The sequence below is a fragment of the Eriocheir sinensis genome, chromosome 35 (genome assembly GCF_024679095.1).
Source record: "Eriocheir sinensis breed Jianghai 21 chromosome 35, ASM2467909v1, whole genome shotgun sequence".
NCBI classification, from domain to species: Eukaryota; Metazoa; Arthropoda; class Malacostraca; order Decapoda; family Varunidae; genus Eriocheir; species Eriocheir sinensis.
In genome coordinates this window covers 13,274,448-13,298,329 of record NC_066543.1, presented here as the reverse complement: position 1 = coordinate 13,298,329, position 23,882 = coordinate 13,274,448, and the positions used below count along the sequence as shown (strand labels likewise).

The following is a 23,882-nucleotide window of genomic DNA, read 5'->3' as shown; positions in this document are numbered from 1 at the left end:
CCAGCATTACCTTGCAGAGTAATTATCCACTCACATTGCCCCTTGTCATCACACACACACACACACACACACACACACAGCCTAAAAGTTAACATATTAGTCTAAATCAACGAAAAAAAATAATAGTAAATGAAGTATTTGGACACGTGAAACTCAATGCAAGGTTTTCATTATGAACGACTCTTAGTTAGTCCACCAGAAATTTGTAAAAATCTCTGGTAGGAACAATGTTAGTTACGGAACTTGCGGGCTCTCATCTTCCAGTGTCGATTATAATTATCAGCTGCGTGCTGGAAAAGATTCACGGGTTTACCTTAGTTGTTGTTGTTGTTGCTGTTGTTGTTGTTTGTGGTGTGTGTGTGTGTGTGTGTGTGTGTGTGTGTGTGTGTGATTTTTTATCACAAATTTCTTTCTTTGAGAAGGCTTCTGATCTTTCTGTGTATTTAGCGCCGTACTCACGACACCGACCCACTCACTGACACTACTCTGGCTTGTGGGCAGGGGCTTACCCACGAGTCCTCCCTCCCACCTGAAAAATGCCGCCGTTGCAGGATAGCCCAGCCGCTCTTGCTAGGCGGACTGGTGCGCTATTTCGACTCCCGCCACGTACAGTCTCTCAGCATGGGAATGGCGTACGCGTCGGGCATTGTCGCGATTGCGGTAGTGCACATCTTCGTGTACCACCCTTTCAACTTCGAGTGTCGCCACATCACCCTGAACGTGAAAACTGCGTCCTGTGCCCTCCTCTTCAGAAAGGTAGGCCGCACCCCCTAGACACTTCCCCTTACCCTAGGTCAGTGGTTGGCAACTCAGAATCCGAGAACAGCGGTGCTACCGGAGCCGCAGCAGTGCAAATGGGCAAATATCAAAATCACACACACACACACACAATAACAGTGTAGATAGGTGGGATGAATTATTACGAAATACTATATATCAAAAGGTGGTGTGTGATGTACCCACGAACAGGAATGGTGATCAATATGTTTCAGCATCTGTATACAGATGCAGCACAAGTGTTTCTAAGTGCTGCATGCACCTCCGGAGTTGCGGGTTGCCGACCCCTTCCCTAGACTTTCTGCAGCCACTCCTGCATTCAGACCTTCACCTCTAGACATGCATGCCACAAAATTACACGGACGCGTCTTAGGGCTACGGTTTACATCTCGGGATTCCGGTTAACTACAACATCAGCGCTAAACATGCTCGCACATTACCTATCCTTCGGGGGCCAATGTTAATACTGAACACTATATACGCCACAGTGAATGCGCTTTTAGTTCGGGACTATAGTGAGCAGTTAGATGATATATTCTGTAGAAAATAAGGATCAGACTGGTAACTCTGGTATATGGGTCTATGCATGAATGTTGTTTCAAGGTATTTAATAAAAAGGATTTTGAACAAGGATTTATGCTTTTTTTTTTTTTTAATTCCCAAGGGCAAGCTCTCTTCATATATATACGGCATTATCACGACAATTTATCATGTCATCATCCCAACAGGTATTTATTTCAACGCCTCAGTAGCAGTCTAGCTTCATGTAAATATTATGTTTGCCTGTGTTCTCATCCATTATGGTATAATGTGTTCTTTGCTCCGCCGTTGAATTGTAATTTGATAACAATTGGCGACAACATCAAACTAAACATTTTTTTCCCCCAGCCTCCACGTCTTTACGAACTATTACTATGCATATTCCGAACACAGTCGAGATGCGGATGAAGCTTGTAGCACAGAAGAGGCTGAGAAGGTGGGCTCGAACATTTATGGCCAGTTTTTATTTTACTTTTAAAGTAATCAAAACTATTCTGCATCATTAGAGCCCAGTTAGAAGCAGATCAAATTACTTTAACCAAATTATCTTGAGAGGTAGCTTGGTAGTCACCATCATCATCTACCTGTTAGCAGGCTTGGGTCATTGAGTCTTCTGTGTGTCTGTGAAAAGGCATATTTGACTTGACAGTTTGCAATGCCTTGCTACAGACAAGAATGAGACTGTGCAGAGTGAATCCATCACTACTTTATTATTTTTAATCTGTTGAAAAAAAGTGGAAAGAAACTGAAAAAAACACCAGGTATTGGACAACAGGATGACATTTGCAGTGATTATTAGCAGAGAAAATTGGTAGTTATTATTTGTATTACCCCTTAAGATTTAGCCCTTCTATGATGGATTGCTTTGCTATATTCTACATAACCCAACTGTTTCTTCCAGGATTGGACAACCAGTCTGTCTGGGGTACATGATACGCTATTTCAATGGGGAGGATGGATACGCATCTTGGGAAGGATGGCTTTTCGCAACAGGCGTGGTGATGGGCTCCGTACTATACATATTTACTCACCATCCATACTTTTTTGGGGTGCAGCATGTTGGCATGCTTTTCAGGATATCAAGTTGCTCCTTGTTATATAGAAAGGTATTTGGTGGCTCCCTGGATGCTTGGTAATAATAGTTTAGGCTTCTCCATCTCATTGCTTTATAACTCAACGAATCTTTCGCTCTTCTCCTCCAGTCATTAGAACTAGTATGCATGGCACTATATCCATATCAGACCCTATGATATACCGTTTTTCGCAAATATCTTTCAAACGAAGACTCGGATCGGCATGGGGCTTTGGCACAGATTGTTTCAAACACTCCGCCAATTTTTGACGCTATTGTGCATTGCCAGATTACGGCGTTCACTCTTGACTGTGATGGCAAAACCTGCGTGAGCCACTTACACATTCGAACAGGTGAGGCGTGACGTATTTGTGACGTGTATCCACCACCTACCTCCACCCCTGGCTTCCCCTACTCCCATCCTCCTTTCCTCCCTCCTCCCCGCCTCCTTCTCCCCCGCACCCTCTTCCCCGCCCTCTTTCACCCCCTATACCCCCCTCTCTCTCTCTCTCTCTCTCTCTCTCTCTCTCTCTCTCTCTCTCTCTCTCTCTCTCTCTCTCTCTCTCTCTCTCTCTCTCTCTCTCTCTCTCTCTCTCTCTCTCACTTGCGATGTACACGAGATATGAATACATTGCACACGTATGACTTGAATCAATGGCAGATAAATATAAATTATATGAAGTCTGCATCAGCATCAACCGTGATAACGAGGATGACCTGTTTGTCGAGGGTGATGAATTTTGAATTAATATATATATATATATATATATATATATATATATATATATATATATATATATATATATATATATATATATATATATATGTGGTCAGTTATTTACATTATTAATCCACCTATCATATACTCGCTGTCTGTTTTTGTGTGCTATGACTTTTTAACATAGCTATCTATATGAACACATATCGTATAGCAGTCTTTTCCTAATATCAGAAGAAAATTTTCATATATTTCTCCAATTTCGTTTCACGTTTTTACTCTGCAATGAATTCCCGCTTCAATTCCATCCTTATTCCTTTCCGTCTCTTTCGCGATTTCCTATGAATGATCAAGCGTCAGCTACGTGCTTCATCCCATCATACGCTCAACGTAACCTGTGGGAAGGAGGGCCATATACTCGTACAACTTTCAATGGTTGTATAATTGCCAAACAAACCTCATACAACACTTAAGCAACATCCAGTTACGCTGGAACAGGAATCAGGGTCGTGTGCATAAAACACCAGACCATACTTGGCATATACTTTCGAGTTATCCGCCATTATAGACAAGTCATATGTGTGCAAAACTTCACATCGCATGTGCACCGAGAGAGAGAGAGAGAGAGAGAGAGAGAGAGAGAGAGAGAGAGGGGGTGCGGGGGAGAAGGAGGAGGGTAGGAGGGAGGGAAAGGGAGGGATGGGAGTAGGGGAAGCCAGGGGTGGAGGTAGGTGGTGGATACACGTCACAAATACGTCACGCCTCACCTGTTCGAATGTGTAAGTGGCTCACGCAGGTTTTGCCATCATGGTCAAGAGTGAACGCCGTAATTAACCGCATCTGGCAGTGCACAATAGCGTCAAAAAATTAGCGGAGTGTATGAAGCAATCTGTGTCAAAGTCCCATGCTGATCCGAGTCTTCGTTTGAATGATATTTGCGAAAAACGGCATGTCACAGGGTCTGATATGGATAGTAGTACGACCAACCTTTCCGAAAACTCAAAGAAAGATAATAAAGAGCATGAGATATGCCGGAGATGTCACATTCATCTCTGGTGTGTCACCTCCCTCATATTTCTTTTCACATTTATTCTGACCATTTGTATTTACTCTTTTAATTGCATGTGAGTACAATGCTATAGTTCAAGTGTTACTTCATAAATATATCATCCATGTTGCAACATTTAACACATGAAGGGAATTATGTCTTCACAAGGTTAGGAGCAAAGTGTAGGACTGCTACATGGGCTATACAATTTAGCTTTTGCTTAAACTTAATTTTTTTTTTTTTTCATTATATAGAACAGTTTAAAAATCTGAAGATTTCCTACACTTGCAAGTGTTTTTTATTCCTTTGTGATTTGTATGTTTATTTTATTTTATTTGGAATAAGCATAACCACTGTGAAGTCATCACGGTTTGGTTTATTGTATGATTAATGATGGCTAAACTGTTTGCATGTGATGCCTCTGTCAGGCCCTGCGACTGAGCAAAGCAGCTCTAGGGAAGACCACCACAGGCCAGATGGTGAACCTGTTGTCAAATGATGTCAGCAGGTTTGATACCAGTGCCATCTTCCTTCATTACATCTGGATTGGTCCCCTACAAGTAAGTGAATAAGCCTTGAACTGAGAAACTGCAGTATTTCTGTGATCTGCATTAAGCACATAATGAATTCTGACTTCCATCACTGTCTTGCAGACTTTTATTGTGCTGGGAATTCTCTGGAATGAAATTGGACCATCTTGTTTGGCTGGCATTATGCTTCTTCTCCTATTTGTTCCTTTTCAAAGTAAGTAGATTACCAGCTTTACCGAATTCATTATCAGGTATTGCTGTGCATATAGCAAATTTTTCAAAACCTTATGTTGTTGTTTTCTCAAACTTATACATACCTAGTCTCCAGTAGTGTTTTGGTGGTGTTACAGCAGATGTCCTGTAAATAAATGTGAACTAAGCTCAAATATAAAGTTTCTCCTTTGATCGATGCTGCATTTCTCCAGCCACTCATCATACAATCTCTCTCCTGAAGCATGGCTGGGGCGGGTGTTTTCTAAGCTGCGGATGGCCACAGCCCACCGCACGGATGAAAGAGTGAGGCTCATGCACGAGATCATCAATGCTATGAGGGTCATCAAGATGTACACATGGGAGAGACCCTTCACAACCCTGACTGAGGCAGCTAGGAGGTGGGTACAAGGACCCCCCTTCCCTCCCGCACACACACACTCTCTCTCTCTCTCTCTCTCTCTCTCTCTCTCTCTCTCTCTCTCTCTGAATTTTTCAAGTTTTCTCAATGGACTTACATCATATCAAAGTTTAGAGAAATTGAAGCACAAGTAAAATAATCTGAAATCTTAATAAAACAAAATGCAATCAGACACAGTCATAGAAATACGATTCAGTTGTAGATCTTTTATCGCTCACCTGCAGGTCAGAGCTTGGGGTCATCATGGAGACAAACTACTACCGAGCAGTGAACATGTCGCTCTTCCTAACTTCATCCAAGGTCATCATTTTTGTTTCCCTCCTCACCTTTGTCCTGACTGGCAATGCACTCACAGCTGAAAAGGTATGCTTTTCTGAAAGTCCTGATGCTCCCAATAGCTTTTATTTCCTATTTGTGAGACTTTATGCAAATGTATAACTGATGACTTGAATACAATGGAAACATGGAGGCTTAATGAATTTTGGCAGTGCCCAGAGTAGCTTACAGCATGAGCTGTCTCTGTTATATGCCAGTGGTTCCAAGGGAGATGAATGGCGAATAGCTAGAAGCAGAGGGTTCTCCATTTTTCACAGGAAATGGGAGGAGGAGAAGTAGGGAAGAGCTCCTTTGGGGCTCCATGTGTAAATTTGAATGCATTGAATGAAGAATGGAAAATGAGAGAATTTAAAGAGGCATTTGGGAAGGGAAAGGTTGATATTTTGGGTACTGGTCAAACAAACATGGAAGGGTGTTATGTGCTGGATTATGGAAGTGATCATGAAAATGGGTTGTAAGAAGGCTGAAAATAAGGACTGGTAAGAGGAGGAATTGAAAAGATCTTTGCAATTCATCATGTACTTCTTGTTGATTACTCGAATTTCATGTCAAGAAGTTCAGAAGTAACTCAAGAGAAACTGAAAGACTTTGTGTGTGCTCATGAATATGCAATCACATCCTCTAATCACTTCAGTGTGCTCAACATCCTTGAGGACCCTGTATGTCTATATGATACCTCTAAACATGAAACTTTCCAAGTTGTAAAGTGGTGCATTGGAGAGTGCCTGAGGCTAAGGAGTGGTTTTGACTCAGGGGAGACTTAGAAGAATATTGAAGTTGTGCTGCCTCCATGCTACGAAAGGTTGACATGGGGAGTTGATCTTTATCAGAAGTAATTGCTTGATAATATGTGCTTTTAGCTGGTGTTCATTGCATGCTGATTAGTTTTCCATGCCTTTATAATACAAAGTTATGCTAGAATCAAAGTTTAAGAAAATAAGAATTGAAGCTGGAATGAGGCATATCATCACATTAGTGTTGAAAAATGCCAATAAATACTTTGTAAATTTCAGGTGTTTGTGACTTCATCACTGATCAACAATGTTCGCCTTGTGATGACACTCTTCTTTCCTTTTGCAATTGCAATGGGATCAGAGACACTAATATCTTGCAAGAGAATACAAGTAGGTTACATCACGTCTTTTGGTTATCACCACATGTTTATGATAATAGCACCAGCTGCAATTTTGAATGAGAATATATTGACTATTTGTGTTCATACTTATGTTGTCACAGTTAATCTCATAACCAAATGGTGCCTTTCAGGAATTTCTTGAGATGGAAGAAAGAGAAGACACAAACCATGTTGACAAATCAAACCTTCGACCAAAACCAAAGGTAATCAAGTGCTTGTCTCATTGAAGTAATCAATAATGGAATGGTTTAATGTAATATGATACAATTCATTAGTTCTGCCACTCCTGCAAGCCTCAGATTTTCAACAATTGTAAATTATCCTGTAAATCTCACACTTCCATTATTAGCATTTACAGTAGTTAGGTTTCAGGATATAGATAGTTATAAATATACAGTAAACCCTCGATATAACGGACCCGCTTATAACGGATTTCGGATATAATGGACAAGGTCAGAGGTTCAGAAATCCACGGGGACCGACCGAGAAAAGTTTTTTTAACAAACCGCGCCCGGTAACTACAACTTCGTCTGCTAGCCACCTCGCCCTCCTACCTTTATCTGCTGTCCCATCCTTTGGTAGCTGTAGTCTTTTCAACCCTCCTGATGAAAATATTTTCCTTGATCCTTATGGTTTCCATTCATATGAAGAACATATTTACACCACAAGAAAGTCTTATGCATCAATCCAGGGGCGGTAAATGTTATGGAAAATAGCCAAGTGTATGTGAGTGTCGGTACACAGCTTAGGGTATCACCCATAGCGTAGGTTAGTTTTTTTTAGTTTAAATTTATTCGGCACACGGTGTGGGGCGGCAGAAATATGAAGCGCAAGATGGTGCATGGTGGCGGCAAGGGTGGCCCATTACGCGGGCTGGTGTTGCAAGACATACCTCCTTGCAGAAATAAGTCGCTCTACCGTCCACCACGCATGCGCACTGGGGGAATACACAGCAGGAAAAACATTAAATTGCCTGGTTTTGTTCTAGTTTGTCTACTTGTGATCTTTGTGAGCGGTCAGTGAAATATAGAAACCGTAAACTATAAAAATAGTTGAACCTCTCTCTGCGAGCTATTTTGCAGCGGCGGCGGGCAGTGGCTTGTGCACAATATAGGCATTGAAAAGTCAGTCATTTAGTGATTTAATGATTTGCGACAGAAACAGCTAGCATATTATTTCATAACACCGAAAACTACCAAAACAACACAACAACAACAAAAAAACACTTCCGTCTGCCAGTGCGAGATAGGCGAACTTGTACAATTTTACCCATACCCATAAAAATACGGCCCTCCGTAGGGCCCCCCTGGCAGCCTCAGTGCTTCGCAGTGTGCTGTGCAGCTATGCAAACAATATGCAGACAACATACACAATAAAAATAAATATATACCTACGTTTATTAGGTTCATCGGTATTATTATACATATTTTTAAGTTTCCGCCGCTTATAACGGACTTTCGGCATTAACGGACTAAGTTCCCCCCCAACTAGTCCGTTATATTGAGGGTTTACTGTATATAGATAGATTATGTATAAATACAGATATATAAACAGGTAGCATAAGATATAGTCTCCCTTTCCATTTTTCACCCTGAGCATCCATAATGAATCTGCATTGTGTAATAAAGATTGTGACAAGATGAATTGCTTCACAGGACTGTAGCCTTGCTGTGTCTGGGTTGACCGCCAAGTGGAGCAATGTAACTGAAGAGAACACACTCACGGATGTATCCTTTTCAGTCAAGGCCGGGGAGCTGCTGGCTGTAGTAGGGCCAGTTGGCTCTGGAAAGGTAATGTAATCATACACTTCTCTTTTTCTTAAATATGTAAATTAATTTCTATGGTATTTCATTACTTACAAAATTGCATCAAACCGTCTGTGATTATGGTCGTGATACCCACTATCTTTACCTTTTTTACTGACAAAATTCATCTCTTGTGTTAAATTCTATGTAATTCATTAGCAGCCTTGCCTGATGTGGGGTGACTTTTAACACTTTAAATAGAGTGGGGTAGAAATAGGGGTTTAATTATTGTGCATTGTGGCTCGGCTCTGCATTTTGTCTTCTTTGTGTTTCAGGGGTCCCTCTTGAATGCCATCTTGGGGGAGCTGCCAGCGCAGACAGGGAAAATTATAGTGAAGGGCAAGATTGCCTATGCATCACAGGAGCCGTGGGTGTTCTCAGGGACAGTACGCCAAAACATCCTCTTTGGAAGGTCATATGATGAAAAACAATATGAAAAAATTATCAGAGGTCAGAAAATTCTCTCTCTCTCTCTCTCTCTCTCTCTCTCTCTCTCTCTCTCTCTCTCTCTCTCTCTCTCTCTCTCTCTCTCTCTCACACAACCATATTCAATATGTCCTTGCAACAAGGAATCATCCTTTTGGATTGGAAAAAAGGCTAATGGGACACCGATTTTTAAGAAAGGAGACAAAAAATTACCAGGGAATTACAGGCCCATTAGTCTAACTTCAGTTGTAGGTTAGCTACTTCAGAGCATAATTAGAGACAAAATTGTGAGTTACCTTGAAAGCCACTCATGAATTGGGGATTCACAACATGGCTTCCGTAACAAAAGATCCTGCCTATCAAACCTATTGACCATTATGACAACCAAAGCATTAGACATAATCTATCTTGATTTCCAGAAAGCATTTGATAAAGTCCCACATCATAAATTACTTTATAAATTAAAGCAAATAGGTATTGACAGGCAATTATACCAATGGATTGCGAATTGGTTGAGCAACAGACAACAAAGAGTGGTGATTGACGGATTTAACTCAGAGTGGGCGCCGGTCACTAGTGGCGTCCCTCAGGGCTTGGTTCTTGGCCCAGTGCTCTTCATTATTTACATCAACGATGTGGATATTGGACTCAATAATCGCATTAGTAAATTTGCAGACGACACAAAGATTGGTAACTCGGTTCTCACTGACGATGACAGGCAAAGCCTCCAAGAGGATTTGCACAAAATTTCAGCTTGGTCGGATAGATGGGAGATGCCCTTTAACGTAGACAAGTGCCAGGTCCTTCAAGTTGGAACAAGGAATAAGAAGTTCGATTACGAAATGTGCGGCATTAAACTCAAAAGCGTTCAATGCGTTAAGGACCTGGGGGTCGAAAATCGCATCAAACCTCAAATTCTCACATCAATGCATTAATGCAGCAAATAAAGGGAACAGAATGTTGGGCTTCATTAAAAGAAACTTTTTATTCAAGAATAAAGATGTAGTACTTCCACTCTACAATAGTTTAGTCAGACCCCACTTGGATTATGCGGTACAGTTTTGGTCTCCCCACCATGCGAAGGACATTGCTAAATTAGAAGATGTTCAGTGTCGGGAAACAAAAATGATCCCTTCCTTGCGCAACAAATCCTACGAAGAAAGGCTTTCCACCCTTAACATGTTCTCTCTTGAGAAACGTCGCCTCCGAGGAAAACTGATCAACTGTTTTGAAATATTTAATGGTTTCACGAATGTAGACAGATCAAAATTGTTTATGATTGATGACACTTTGTGAACGAGGAAAAATGGCATAAAACTCAAATGAAGACAAGTAAATTCAAACTGCACCAAATATTTCTTCACCAACGTTGTAGTGCGAGAATGGAATAAGCTCCCACCTTCAGTGGTCCAGTGTAACACAATTGACTTCTCTAAAAACAAGCTCGACTGTCACTTCCTTGAACTTAATATTAACTAGAGTTGAAATGCAATGTTTTGGAGCCATCTGATTAATGTAGAATCATTTAGGTTTAAAGTCTGGACCATGGGGTCTGTGTGGTCTGATTTTCTATGTAAATCTATGTAAAAAAATATTTCTCTCTCTCTCTCTCTCTCTCTCTCTCTCTCTCTCTCTCTCTCTCTCTCTCTCTCTCTCTCTCTCTCTCTCTCTCTCTCTCTCTCTCTCTCTCTCTCTCTCTCTCTCTCTCTCTCTCTCTCTCTCTCATTTCCCCTCCCCCCCCACCCCCACCCCACACACACATTTGCTGCAGGGTAATTTGTCCTGAAACCTGTCTGGTTTTTTTTTTTTTATTTAGTACCACCAATTTCTCAAAAGAATCAGAGTCCAGTTATGTATTTTTTTTAACTGGGCTGTACATCATAGTGAGCTGAATGGATTCTCATGCACCATTCTTATTCTCTAGTGTGTGCCCTGGACCAAGATTTCAAGGAGCTGCCTGATGGGGACCTGACAACAGTGGGGGAGCGCGGCATGTCACTCAGTGGTGGGCAGAAGGCTCGGATAAATTTGGCAAGGTGAGTGTGGCATCAGCTGGGTGTTATTTGGATCCTGGAACCTGGTCAATTGGTACCATAGAAGTTTGACTAATTGTGTGCTTGTATGTGTTTACTTAGTTGTATTTGTATAAATTAAATTTTATTAATTGTCTTTCCAGTTGGGCTTTTTCTGTTTCCTGTGTGCTTTTTTCTTAGAAATTGTGTTTATTACTCTAAAGCTGTTTTTATCTTCAAGGTAGCTTAAATGATATATGATAACTGCTGATTCATACAAACCCATATAATGTAAACCCTCACAAAGACATCATCTAGTGTTCCATGTTCTCTCTTTAGAGCAGTATATGCTGATGCAGATATCTACCTCCTTGATGATCCTCTAAGTGCAGTGGACAGCCATGTCAGCCGCCACCTCTTTGAGGACTGCATCATGAAGCACCTGAAGCATAAAGTGAGGATCCTCGTCACTCACCAGCTGCAGTATCTCAGTTCAGCCTCAGAGATTCTTGTACTTAAGGAGGTACGTGCATATTTCTGCACTGTATTTGGAACAAACTTTGATATATATATATATATATATATATATATATATATATATATATATATATATATATATATATATATATATATATATATATATATATATATATATATATATATATATATATATATATATATATATATATATATATATATATATATATATATATATATATATATATATATATATATATATATATATATATATATATAGACACATATATATATATATATATATATATATATCTATCTATATATATATATATATATATATATATCTATATTTATATATATATTAAATCTACATTACAGGGTCATATGCAAGCCCTTGGACCATACCATCAGCTGGTGAATAGTGGCATAGACTTTGGGACTTTGATCTCTGAGGGTCAGGAGGAAGTCTCTACCCTGACCCAGGAACCCAGTGGTGGTAAGGCCTGCAAAACAAGCAAAGCTTTCATGAATGGAAGAATACTACGAGAGAGGAAGAGAAGTATGTTGACTGTCCTATCGTCATTAGAATAGTTTTCTTAATTTTCATAAAGGCCATTCTTTAAAGGAGAAATTAAATACTTGGTAATAAATTTATCTTTTTTTGGTTTATGGATAACTTTTGTTTTAAGAAAAATGTGCACCATTAAATGATGAATTTATTGCCATGTTGTCTCTTATCTTAATAATTCAGGACAGTTTTATAGACTGCAGATAAGCAGCATTATCATGAATTTTATTACAGTAAAACATTTTTGCAAATACATGTTAGTGGTGGAGTTCTGAAATATCACTTATGACAAATCTGCTTTGTACTGAAATACTTTAAAGTTTATGTCTTCCCTAAATGAAAGTGATATATACACCTTTGGTCTCTTATATTTAAGAATCAACTTCCACAGTTTGAACAGATATACGTATTTGTATTATCATTTCAGCGGAATCTTCATCTTCTGCTCATCAAATGGAAGACAGCTACCTTGGGTCCAGTGTTTCCATTCATGACTCTGTTGAGGCTGATAACATCCTCACCATCTCAGGTGCTCATACCACTGGTTCCTCCTCCACTCTCACAAACAGCATTACTACTTCAAACTATGCCAGTCCTCAAAAGGTGAGATGGAGAAAATCATATGGATTGTAATTTTTTGTTTTTAATATCAGATCCCCTGATGTAACACACTTTCATATGAAGTGTAATATAGTTGATTTATTGGACATTTGGCTAGGTAGAGACAGAGAGAGAGGGGTGTCACCAAATGTGAGAGTTTGCTGTATATGTGTGTGTGTGTGTGTATTTTTTACATTTTATTCATATTCATTGAGAATTCCATCAGGGTCCCTCTTTATTTGTAAACTTTTCCTTACACACTTTAGGTCACATAAAACTTTTTGTGTGTGTTAAGGTGAGTGCCCTAAAGTGTACATCAATCCAGTCTTAACTTTTCAGTCATCAGTTTCCTCTACTTTTGTTGATAAATTTGTTGTATGTTGGTATTTTTAGCTGCATGATGTAACAGAAGCAAATTTTAAATTGGTTGCTAGAATAGTTTTTATGGATGCATGTGAAAATCTAGCTTTAAGTGGTTGAAGTGTTAGTTAGGTCCCAATCTATTTTAACACTTTCTTTGGGTAAGTAGAGCAAGACTGGAGAGCACATGAAATGTAATTGGCTTCCTTGGACTCGCATCTAACTTTAGCTGAATATTGTTTAGATAAACTGACTCTTTATGTCACATCTTCATTTTCTACATCACCAAGAGCAACACTTACTAACCTATCTTGCCTCTCCTCTTAGCAAAACAGATCTGAAGGTAAACTGAGGAATTCCCTGGACATCGAAACAACAAAGCCACTGGTTGACATAAGTTATTTCCTGATTTTGTAGATCTTACCAGTGTTGTGCTTAGAGTATCAGCTGATTGATTCTGTGTTTTCTCTGTTCTCTGCTTTCACATATACATCTTATTATGTGAACTTTTGCTCAAATATTTGAGTGGTTTGCTTTTATGCATGGTTATAGTAGTTTTAATTGAACTTTTGTATTTCTATCCTAGCCCATAAGAGACAGTTGATATTTAGATTTTTTCAGTATAGCCAGGGTTTGGTATGAGAGATAAGTTATTAATACTTGGTTGAGAGTCAAAAGACACCTCATTAACCCATACAGCATAATCCTTAAACACTAGTAGCTTGACCACCCCCTAGCATCACATTAGTTTTGATTTTTGTTTTCTTTGCAGAAGTGAGGCTATAATGGCATACTATAATGGTAGTAGAACATAATACAATAATAGTACTTACTGGGTCATGTATTTTGTAGTTTTGACCCTCTGGTGCAGTGGTTAGAGTGCCTAGTTATGAATCCATGGGCTCAGGTTTAAATCCTGGCCTAGGCAACTGACGTGCAGCTCACCCAGTAATTCATCCTCCCTTTCAGTGTCTAATTATTCGCACTTTTACTGACTATTTACTGGCACTTATTTTGTGTTTGTATCATTGTTCACAATATTTTTTTTCTCACCCACACTTTTAAACATTACACCAATAGTTTTGTAGAGTGTGGTGGTCAATGAATCATCTAACAAGTGCTTGACAGTATTTCAGCATCTAGGAAAAATGTATAGGAGGCACACAGTCAAGCCAGTCCCCCAATGACAAAAAAATAAAATAAATGTGGGTGATAGAGAATCAAAGACTTGGCAGAATTCGCATAAAGCATGGGTGTCAACACTGCCCAAAGCACTGGAAAGTGTTGCCCAGACTCATCTACATGTGTCTGAAGCTGGCAGTCCACCTAGCACCAGTTGTTGTAGTGAATTTGGCTAGGTAACTGTTACGTCAATAATACTTGAGGGGGTAAGAATTAGTGTCGTAACTGTTATGTTGATGACGCTGTATGGGTTAGAGGGGACTTGGAAAAGAAAAATAATATATTCAGGTTTGAGTGTGGAGAGTCATCCGAAAAAATGGTCCACATTCCCATTGGCACATTCACCTTCCCAGACCTTGACACCAGTTGTTAGTAAGACTGGATACTGTCTCACAGCAGATAATGGCTTTCAAGACAAAAAGGATGGAATCCTGATTCATTTGTTGTGCTGTTTAATCTATTGTACAAACTTCTTTCATTTCATCCTGCTACTCATCAGCTCTTGCATATTTTACTTCCATTTCACATGTGCATATATACATATCTTCTCGTGAATCAGTTAAACAGCTCTACATAATTATTCCTGCCAACTTTAGAAACCATGTATCTATTTAGGTTGCTTTCATTTTCTACTACCAGACCCATATTTTACGCCAACTCTTGCTCTATATTTACGCCCCTTTACAAACTTCTGATGTCCTCATGTATGCCCTCCTCAGATCCTTCTAAGTAAACTGCACCACCTAGATACATTAGGTTTTAAATATTTCAACAGTTCCAATGTGTATGATTTGGGAAGCTGTGGTGTGATTTACGTGGCTTGGTGTAATTTGTGTGGGATGGTGATTTATTTTGACTGCTGTAAAATGTTTCTATAAGTATATTTTTGTGAGGATGTTATATTTACAGTTACTTCTTTCTCCAGATTGTACACGAAGGAAATAACAATAATGCAAGAGAAAGGTCAGGAAACCCAGAGATTCGGTCTCAGGGCTCTGTCAAGTTTAGAGTTTATCTCAAATATTTCCTGGCCGGTGGTGGCTGGTGTGTACTTCTTCTGTTGACTCTGGCCAATATACTCGCCCAGGCACTCTTCTCTGGCATAGATTACTGGCTAGCATACTGGTAAGGACATGTGTACCTCTCTGGCTTCTTCCTTACTAACCATAACTAATCGTACCTGTATCGCAAAGATTGGTTTGATTTATAGATATGTGTCCAGAACCCCGAAAGAGTCAGATTTATTCAATATCCAAAATGTAAAGGTCTGAATTATGGAGAGTTTACTGTATATTGGAATATTAACCCTCTCGCGCACGATGACGCGTTTCGTTTCATCAGAGGGTAAAAGGTCCTGGCGCACGATGACGCGAAACGCGTCATAAAAGTTAAAAAAATTGATTAAAAATTAAGTTTTCGGTGAAAGTGCGTCTAATTTGGTAGCGTCATTTGTTGGGATAAGTTTCTTAATGGTAACATATGGCAACCTTTCTAAGGAGCGTAGATGAGGAGCTTTGAGTGATTTTTAGTTGTTAGCCCACTCTGACGGGAGATACAGTTTTCTCAGTGTAACTCAGGAACCAATAGGCTTATGAAGATTTTGAGGATACCAGTACAATACTCTATACTGACACTTGAAACAAGTTTGTATTGTTTATATATAAATTTTCCTCTATTTTTATTTGCGCATGTTCTAGTACAAGTCTTTATGAAGCCATTGATACCAAATTTATTGGTGTACGATATATCTGTGAGGGTAAAATACGTCCGGGAATGTAGAGTATTGCGGCTGCAAAAAAGGCTGGTCAGGCCTGAGAAATGCATGATGAGTGGAACAGAAACTTATCGGAAACTTATGGTGTGCGAGAGGGTTAATTGTTTCATTGTTACTTTCAGGGCAAATGGGGAACAGTTAAAAGCTCAGATTGTGCTGAATATTTCCTCCTGGGAAATAGGAAACTCTACCAACTTCTCCTACAGCGATATACCCGAACCCAGTGGTTATTTGGACACTACAACAAATATTTATATATATTCAGGTAAGAAACTGCAGTATAAATGTCAGTACATTCAATATTATTCACAGGAATCATCACAGTGGCTATTAAGATATTTCATTGATAAATATTAAACATGCCCTTTTAATTTCTTGTTAAATACTTCATTAATATATCATATTTTGATGCTTTAGGTGGTTCTCTATTATCTTTTGTCTCTTTTGTCTTTTCACCTCACATATTCTATAAAAGTGTAATTATTTGATTTATAAATAATTAATTTTCTTCCTCCCTACAGGCATGACAATAGGGCTGTTTGTGTTGGCTTTGGGCAGAACGATACTGTTTTTCATGGTCTGCATGAAGTCTTCCCAGACACTACACAACAACATGTTTGAGGCCATCATCAGGGTTCCCATCAAGTTTTTTGATACTCATCCTGTTGGTATGTAAAAAACTATCTTTCAAACTATTTCAATTTTTAAAAATTATACAGTATATATTTTTTTTACCATTTCAGTTATATAGAAAGAAATATAGATATTCCTGCTACAGTAGACCCTTTAGTTAGCTCTTAAGAAGTATGCTTGGGTATGACTTTTATTATTTTTGAAATTGATATTTTTTTCCTTCATTCATAGTATAGAGAGTAGTGTGAACTATAAAGTGGAGAAGTTTATTTCAGTGAAAAAAAAAAAAATGGTTACAGAAAAATTTCAATCTCCTGCTGTGATCCATCAGTCTCCTTCACCACTCCACATGGAATGGTTGAATGACGGCCAAAGATGGGCATTCCACAATTCAAGTCCACTAATCTGCTAATCGCTAATAGCGGCCTAACAAAAAATATGCGGAACAGCATTAGCATAAAATTTGAAAAATTAGTGGATTTCCAGTTAGCAAAATGCCAAAATTATAGTCCGCTAACACAAACTTTAAAAAAACGCAAACGTCGGTGTCACAGTATGGAAAGGGTTAAGAGGAATTGGAAGACGATTAATCCTCTTCCATTTCCTCTTAAGAGGTTTAGAAGAAGATTAAGAGGAAATGGAAAAGGATTAAGAGGTTTAGAAGAGGATTAACCCTTTCCATACGGTGACGCCGACGTCGGCATCACCGTACTGAAAGGGTTAATAGAATAATGTTAAACTAAGAGTCCACTTTTTTAGTTTTTCGTGAGTGGGTGTTTACTGTCAAAACTGCCACTAATAAAGTTTCTGAATCTATTGACTCCTTGCAGATGGTCAAGTTTACAGTAAAAAAATATTATCTTTATTTTCTATTTTTCTTTTCAGGTCAAATCCTTAACAGATTTACAAAGGACCTTGGTCAAATTGACGAGTTGCTGCCAATCACAATGTTTGATGTCATCACTGTGAGTATTTGGTTTTCAACTTCACCCCAACTTATCAGCTTAGTGTGATTGGATAAGTTTACATTCCACTAACCTGTACATCATCAGTCTGCTTTCTATAGGAAGATGCAGAAGACAAAAGAATGGTATGTTAATTAATTAGATGTTTTAATTTAGGCAAGTTGAAAATAATAAAATAAATATCATCTATTTTCCAGATATTTTGTACCTTTGTGGGGATTATAGCAATAATAGCTATGGTAAATGTATGGTTGCTGCTACCAACTGTATTCCTGGGCATAATCTTTATATACCTACGCCGATTTTACCTCTGCTCAGCGAGGGATGTAAAACGCCTGGAAGGAATTAGTAAGTTTTTGTGCCTTAACTTATTTATATAATTTCACAACATTGTCTTTTAACTGCACATTTCTGACTGGCAGAAACCACTGTATAAACCATTATATTACAAAGCAAACATGATAATTCATGGTATTTCTTCACTAGCTCGGAGTCCTGTGTTCACCCACCTGAGCACTTCTCTGCAAGGCCTGACAACCATCAGAGCATTTGAGATGCAGCAAGAATTTATGGATGAATTTGACAACCATCAGGTTAGACTAATTTAAAATCTGCATGTCTTCCTCTCTGCTTTCCAAAATATGAGGCACCGCGTGCAATATTGGGGTAAGCGCCAGTTTTGAAAAATCTCAGAAATCGCAGTTGAAGTTTTTGCAACTTCAAATTGCAATTTTTTTGTTGGTTTTAAAGCTTGAATCACCAAAATAAAGCTTATGTAAAGACAAAACTGCCGGTGTTATGTACTAAGTGCAAAAAGAAAAAAAGAAACACAAAAGAACGCAACATTAATAGCCTAATAAAGCGACTACCGCCCACTCTTCAGAGCCTACAGACTTAAACTGACGGCAAAACTCCCCTCAAGCAACTGATGGCAAAACTCCCCTCAAGCAGAGATGCCGTGAGTTGGAAGATAATGCAAATTGTTGTAATTAATGTAGCTAGTCATGTTCACTCAGAAAGAATTAGTTAAAAATTGTCACTAGTCAGTTATGAAAAGTACAACAAACAAAAGTTCAGTAAGTCAGCTATTGAATATCAAACAAATTTAGAAATTGTATGAAAAATTAATTAGATCAGCTAGACATGGCAACTGCATCACTTCCTCCCAGAACCCGCTGGGGACTTACACCATTACTCCATGCCAGCATGCCCACCCTACCTCGCACGGACCATACGTTTGAGCGAGATATGTTTTTCCCGAGACTTTTTACCCTATTTCCAGTGTTGATTTGGGGTAAACGACTTGCTCGGATAAAAGAGGAAGGGTCAAAATAGTAGTATATGATCGTAACTCCAAACCCACGTGGTTGGCACTTACCTCAATATTGCACGCGACACCTCATATACACTTATGCATGCACACAGAAGAGGAAGAAAAGGAAGGAGCTGCATAGAGAAGCTAACAAAAAAAATTTTTTGAGAACAGAGTCGTAGAAGACAAGATTCTACAGGAGTTGTATCAGAGGTTAAGGAAGTGGCATTTCAGGAAAAAAAGCTTATTTATCAAGGTAAATGGCTAAGGGAATGAGTTGAAAACAGCATATACAAATATGGATGGAATCCTATCAGTCAAATTGGAGATAATGATTATCTAAATTATTGTATTATGTAAATTGAACAAGGACATGAAATTTTTAGGACGGAAAAAATAAATTTAAAATATGGAGAAGAGGTAGAAATGGAAAGTAGGGAAGAAGAGTGATGATGGTGATAAACAACTTGATGGATGATGAAGTGGAAATAATAATAATAATATAATAATAGTTTTATTTTGTACATCGGCATATATAAAGAACAGGACAAGTAAACGAACGAGAACAAAATCGAGATACATATACACTTAAATAGATGACAGCTTTATAATTATACATATATCCGTGTGCACGGCACACTTATGCATAGCGGTGGCTGAGTGGATAACGTGACGGCGCCACGTTCAGGACGACGCGAGTTCAATCCCCACCCAGTGCCAGCAAGCTGGGATTTTTCAGCCACCGCCGAGTGGCTTAAAACTACCCGGACTCTAGATTCTAGGATTAAAGATGAGCTCCAGGAGGGCAGCATGAGCCAATGCAAGATGGCGCCACTATAAACACTGGCTTGCGCCACAACGGGCTGGGCCATACCATCAGGCCCCTCCAAAAAAACAAGCCTACTGGCGCCTCAGGTGAAGATGTAAAAAAAAAAAGAAAGCCCAGCCACTCCCGCCGCATAGATCCACATACATAGGCCGAGCTCTGTCTGACGGAGGTGATGATGGAGTTCCCAGATTGTTCCACTCTACTCCTCATACTGTACGTGGCGTGGCGACGCAGCACAGCCAGATAGATCATCCCGTGCCTGGTGAAGGCACTTGAGGATGTCGTAATGACAGACCCTAAGATGGTTCATTGAGGCACCCCTATACTGCGACCACAGCGAGTTGCAGTAGAGAGAGTAGCAGTGGCTCCTGAATAACTCTAACTTTACCTCCGTGCTGCAGAAGGAAAATTTCCTCAGCAGCGTGTTGCTGATGACTATGAGCTTGGTGGTCTGCTTCTTGATGTCATCATCATCGGTCCATTCCCTGTCGATGACATGGCCCAGGTATGTGAATCTATCCACAAATGTAACTGCATTCCCACTTAGCCATGCTGATGTCTGGTAGTCCACCCTGGAGTGTGGCAGCAGCACTACCATGCACTCTGTCTTGGTGGTGTTGTAGGCAATATCGTGCGTGGCAGCACATGCCTGACACACTCCAATAAGATCCTGCAGAGCCTCCACTGTGGGCACCATCAGTACCATGTCATCAGCATAACTCAGCGAGTTGATGCACCTATCACAGGGGTGGGCAACCTTTGCAGAGTGAGGGCCAGATGAGACTTTTGGGAGCAGGCCGCAGGCAGGAGTGACAAACGAAATCCCCAAAGTGACTACAGTAAACCCTCAGTTATCCGGGTGCACCGTATCCGACCTCTAAGCTCTGCCCAGGCGGCATACCACACCAACAACAAGTGCCCCGCCCACCATTGTATAATAAAAGCACTCTTCCCTTGCGGTCAGAGACGTGGTGCATGTATTAGCTTTAGAATTACCACAGTTATCCAAGTAAGTGTGGGTACAGATCCAATGAATCATAGCTGAATTAATGAGCCATTCGCGGTCTCCCCTTAAATCGGCTTGTACTTAGACATGCATGGTTTAATCTTTGAGACAAGCATATGACTACTGGCAGGATCAACCAGGTAGCTATGGCGTTAGCTGGGGCCAAGTGGCGAACGAGCACACCAACACCACGACCACCAGGAGGCAGAGGAGGAGGTGTGCCGCATGCTTGCTTGGCCGTAAGGTAGGAGATGGCAGATGCATGGGTTCGAAACTCTGCTGGCCACGTCGCTTGCGTGCACTCCAAACCCTCTTCGTGCACAAGTCAGTAGACTGGTGGGTGGGTTTTCCTCATGAGGCCATGTCAAGGTACGAACGCACCACAGACACCAGCCCCAGCTCACCGTCACCCGTTGTCGCCTGCGAGAGTGGAGTGCTTCATTCCAACCGACCGCTCGATAGAAGCTGTGTCAGTGTGAAGACTAGGGTTCTAACCGACGACATTGCATGCGGCGTCACTCTCGGGATGCGTTATCGCACGGAGAGTGGAGTTACCATCACCTAGAGAGAGAGGGGTCGCTGCATTGAAGGCTGATTGCATTGGCAAACACAGTAAGAATGTGAGCCGCCACGAGGAGCTGCAGCTAATGCCGTGAGGCTTCTCATGAAAGAGAGAGGGTTGTGCGGGCAAGACAAGGGTGTCAACATCAACATCGACCTGAGAATGAGGATTGCTAGGTGGAAGTGAGCGATGCCGAGTCTTAGCCCGCAGGAGGGTGGGCTCGAACTAGGATACAGTTCAACGGCGTGTTTAGGCTGCTGTAGTAGATCAGTGCGCGCAACACAAGAGACTAATCCCACCCAGGTTTGCTGGCCCTGGTCTGAGAGGTTGGCAAACGATTAGTCACTCTGGTGGATGCAGCATGCTCCGGCCCCAAACAGCGGGGAGGCTCAAGCAGTTGTGTATATGCATAGAAATATATATTTATTTATCATTTTTATTAAATGCGGTAGGCGAAAGTTGGGTTTTCGGGTCCGTAAACTTAACCTACTCCATATCTAGGTTTTTCCCATATTCTTTCCTATGGGACACTGGGAATCTAGGCACTGAATGACATCTAGCTCTTTGGTTAGCACTAAGTCTTGTCTTGTTGGGATGCCTGTGCCTCTAACTGGTTTCTTCTTTGACCCTCTGGGCCATCACATTGCTCATTGCTATGTCTAACAGTTAATTACCATACATGTCTTTTGTCCCACTCCTTTGTACACTTCTTTACAATTAGTCGCCCACCAAGATTGTTTTCACTTATTTTTACCACTCTTTTTAGGTGTCTAGTCATGTCTGACAGCATCTGATATTCAGCTTCACTTTGTGCCCATGTCTTTTTTGGGACATGCACTACTGAGATGCCTCTGTTGCTCCTCCTCTTAGTTACTGACTTTGTTTATTGTCTGTTCTGTTTATTGACTGTCTCTTTCTTCCTCATCTGCATCTTTGCCCAAATATTTTTGAACTTTTCTTTGTCAACATTTCTTGCTATCTCTTGTCTTAATGTCTTTATAATTATCCCATTTACTGTGACCTGTGACTGAAGCTTATCTTTTAGTGGTCTTGCCCCTCCTTTCACACACCTTCCTAGCCTAAACACCTCAACTTTATCCTAAGTTCCAGTTTTACATCCCTTTGATTGAAGATTAGTTAAATTAGAGATATAATATTCAGCTAAATTATGCTGCTAAGGATACTTACCAACCACTGCTTAATGCACATGTGTTGCTACAGGACCTTCATTCCTCGGCTTGGTTCCTGTTCCTCTGCACCACACGATGGTTTGGTATCTGTCTTGATTGGCTGTCTTGTATCTACATCTCTGTCGTCACTTACAGCTTTATGGCACTTCCTGGTAAGTCTTAGTATATTCAAAATCAGAAAATTGACAAAGACAACTTTTCCTCATTTTTTGTCCTGTGGATTTGATAATACATAGTCTCAGCAAGATGAATAAAAGTACATAAACTAAGTAAATTATATTCACAGATTCTCTTGGTGGAGACATTGGACTGGCTATCTCGTCAGCTATGCTCCTGTCAGGTATGTTCCAATGGGGGGTGCGGCAGTCGGCTGAGCTGGAGAACCAAATGACATCTGTTGAGCGTGTCTTGGAGTACTCATCTCTGGAACCAGAAGCTCCTTTGGAAACTGAAGGTAACTACTGTGTTATCATTAGAAGGGCTTATCATACATTTACTGTTTATTTATATGAATTATTTTGTTGGTGAAGTTTTAATATGAAGGTATTTTCATTAATTTTATGAGTGAAATAAATTCTGTATGAAGATAATCAGTGAACATATGCAGAATAATGCACAAAAATGATTCACCCATATTCTTTCATCAGATGGGAAAGCTTCAGAAGGCAAGTGGCCTGACCAGGGGGACGTTGTATTTAGGAACGTCTCACTGAAGTACAATGAAGATGAGTCACCAGTGCTGAAGAATCTCAATTTTTGCATTGAAGGAAAGGAAAAGGTAATGATGCTGTGTGCAGAATATCTCTGATCATTTGTGTAAGCCCTACTTTAGTGAGCAATTTATTATTCTTGTATATAGTATTAGCTGTTCTTTCCATATTTCCAGCTGTCACTAATGGGTTTGCTAAAAAAAAAAAAATATATATAAAAAAAAATAAAAAAATAAAAAAAAGCTACATGGATATGAGAGGAGCATACTAATGCACACCTTAGGTTGCTTTGCTACCCTTGTATTCATTCCATATTCAGCTGTTCTCACCCACGCATAGCTTCAAGTTAGCCAAACCAGACGGACTGAGGAGACAAAATTAAAATGGGAAAGATTGATGTGAGAAGGTAGTGGTGAGTTTCCTTGGGTTTCCCATAAAATTTCCCGAATGTCTGTATAAGAAATTTGCAAGTTATGTAATACTATATAGATGTTAACATCCCTGGATCCCTGAATGAATATTGCTTTATTTTATGTATTAATTTTTTTAGTCATATGCAGGCTGTAGTACCTTTTGGTTAATCCAGGTGACTTTATTAGTGATCTTATTGCTTATTTAACTTTTTGCTACTCGCTGATACTTCATATGAATTTCTTATTCGAAGTTACAGTTGTTAGAAAGTGC

The 23,882-nt window shown here is 39.9% G+C and overlaps 1 protein-coding gene across 4 annotated transcripts in view; it reads left to right on the top strand.

Annotated features, from left to right (window-relative positions):
- LOC127007428 (ATP-binding cassette sub-family C member 4-like) overlaps positions 1 to 23,882 on the top strand; it is a 70,503-nt gene that overhangs the window by 40,885 nt on the left and 5,736 nt on the right. The window contains exons 1-24 of one of the 4 annotated variants that reach the window (XM_050878432.1): positions 640 to 756; positions 2,219 to 2,423; positions 4,584 to 4,715; positions 4,809 to 4,899; positions 5,140 to 5,296; positions 5,541 to 5,679; positions 6,666 to 6,776; positions 6,919 to 6,990; positions 8,443 to 8,577; positions 8,868 to 9,042; positions 10,943 to 11,054; positions 11,370 to 11,553; positions 11,886 to 12,066; positions 12,503 to 12,678; positions 13,363 to 13,422; positions 15,143 to 15,342; positions 16,114 to 16,256; positions 16,513 to 16,659; positions 17,510 to 17,589; positions 17,787 to 17,937; positions 18,076 to 18,182; positions 22,520 to 22,640; positions 22,775 to 22,942; positions 23,136 to 23,266. In XM_050878432.1, coding sequence (XP_050734389.1) covers positions 2,247 to 2,423; positions 4,584 to 4,715; positions 4,809 to 4,899; positions 5,140 to 5,296; positions 5,541 to 5,679; positions 6,666 to 6,776; positions 6,919 to 6,990; positions 8,443 to 8,577; positions 8,868 to 9,042; positions 10,943 to 11,054; positions 11,370 to 11,553; positions 11,886 to 12,066; positions 12,503 to 12,678; positions 13,363 to 13,422; positions 15,143 to 15,342; positions 16,114 to 16,256; positions 16,513 to 16,659; positions 17,510 to 17,589; positions 17,787 to 17,937; positions 18,076 to 18,182; positions 22,520 to 22,640; positions 22,775 to 22,942; positions 23,136 to 23,266 — 3,150 coding nt within the window. In that variant the 5' untranslated portion in view covers positions 640 to 756; positions 2,219 to 2,246. Of the gene's footprint in view, positions 1 to 551; positions 757 to 2,218; positions 2,424 to 4,583; positions 4,716 to 4,808; positions 4,900 to 5,139; positions 5,297 to 5,540; positions 5,680 to 6,665; positions 6,777 to 6,918; positions 6,991 to 8,442; positions 8,578 to 8,867; positions 9,043 to 10,942; positions 11,055 to 11,369; positions 11,554 to 11,885; positions 12,067 to 12,502; positions 12,679 to 13,362; positions 13,423 to 15,142; positions 15,343 to 16,113; positions 16,257 to 16,512; positions 16,660 to 17,509; positions 17,590 to 17,786; positions 17,938 to 18,075; positions 18,183 to 22,519; positions 22,641 to 22,774; positions 22,943 to 23,135; positions 23,267 to 23,882 lie in introns of those variants that run through there. The other 3 variants (XM_050878430.1, XM_050878429.1, XM_050878431.1) reach the window with 3 other exon arrangements.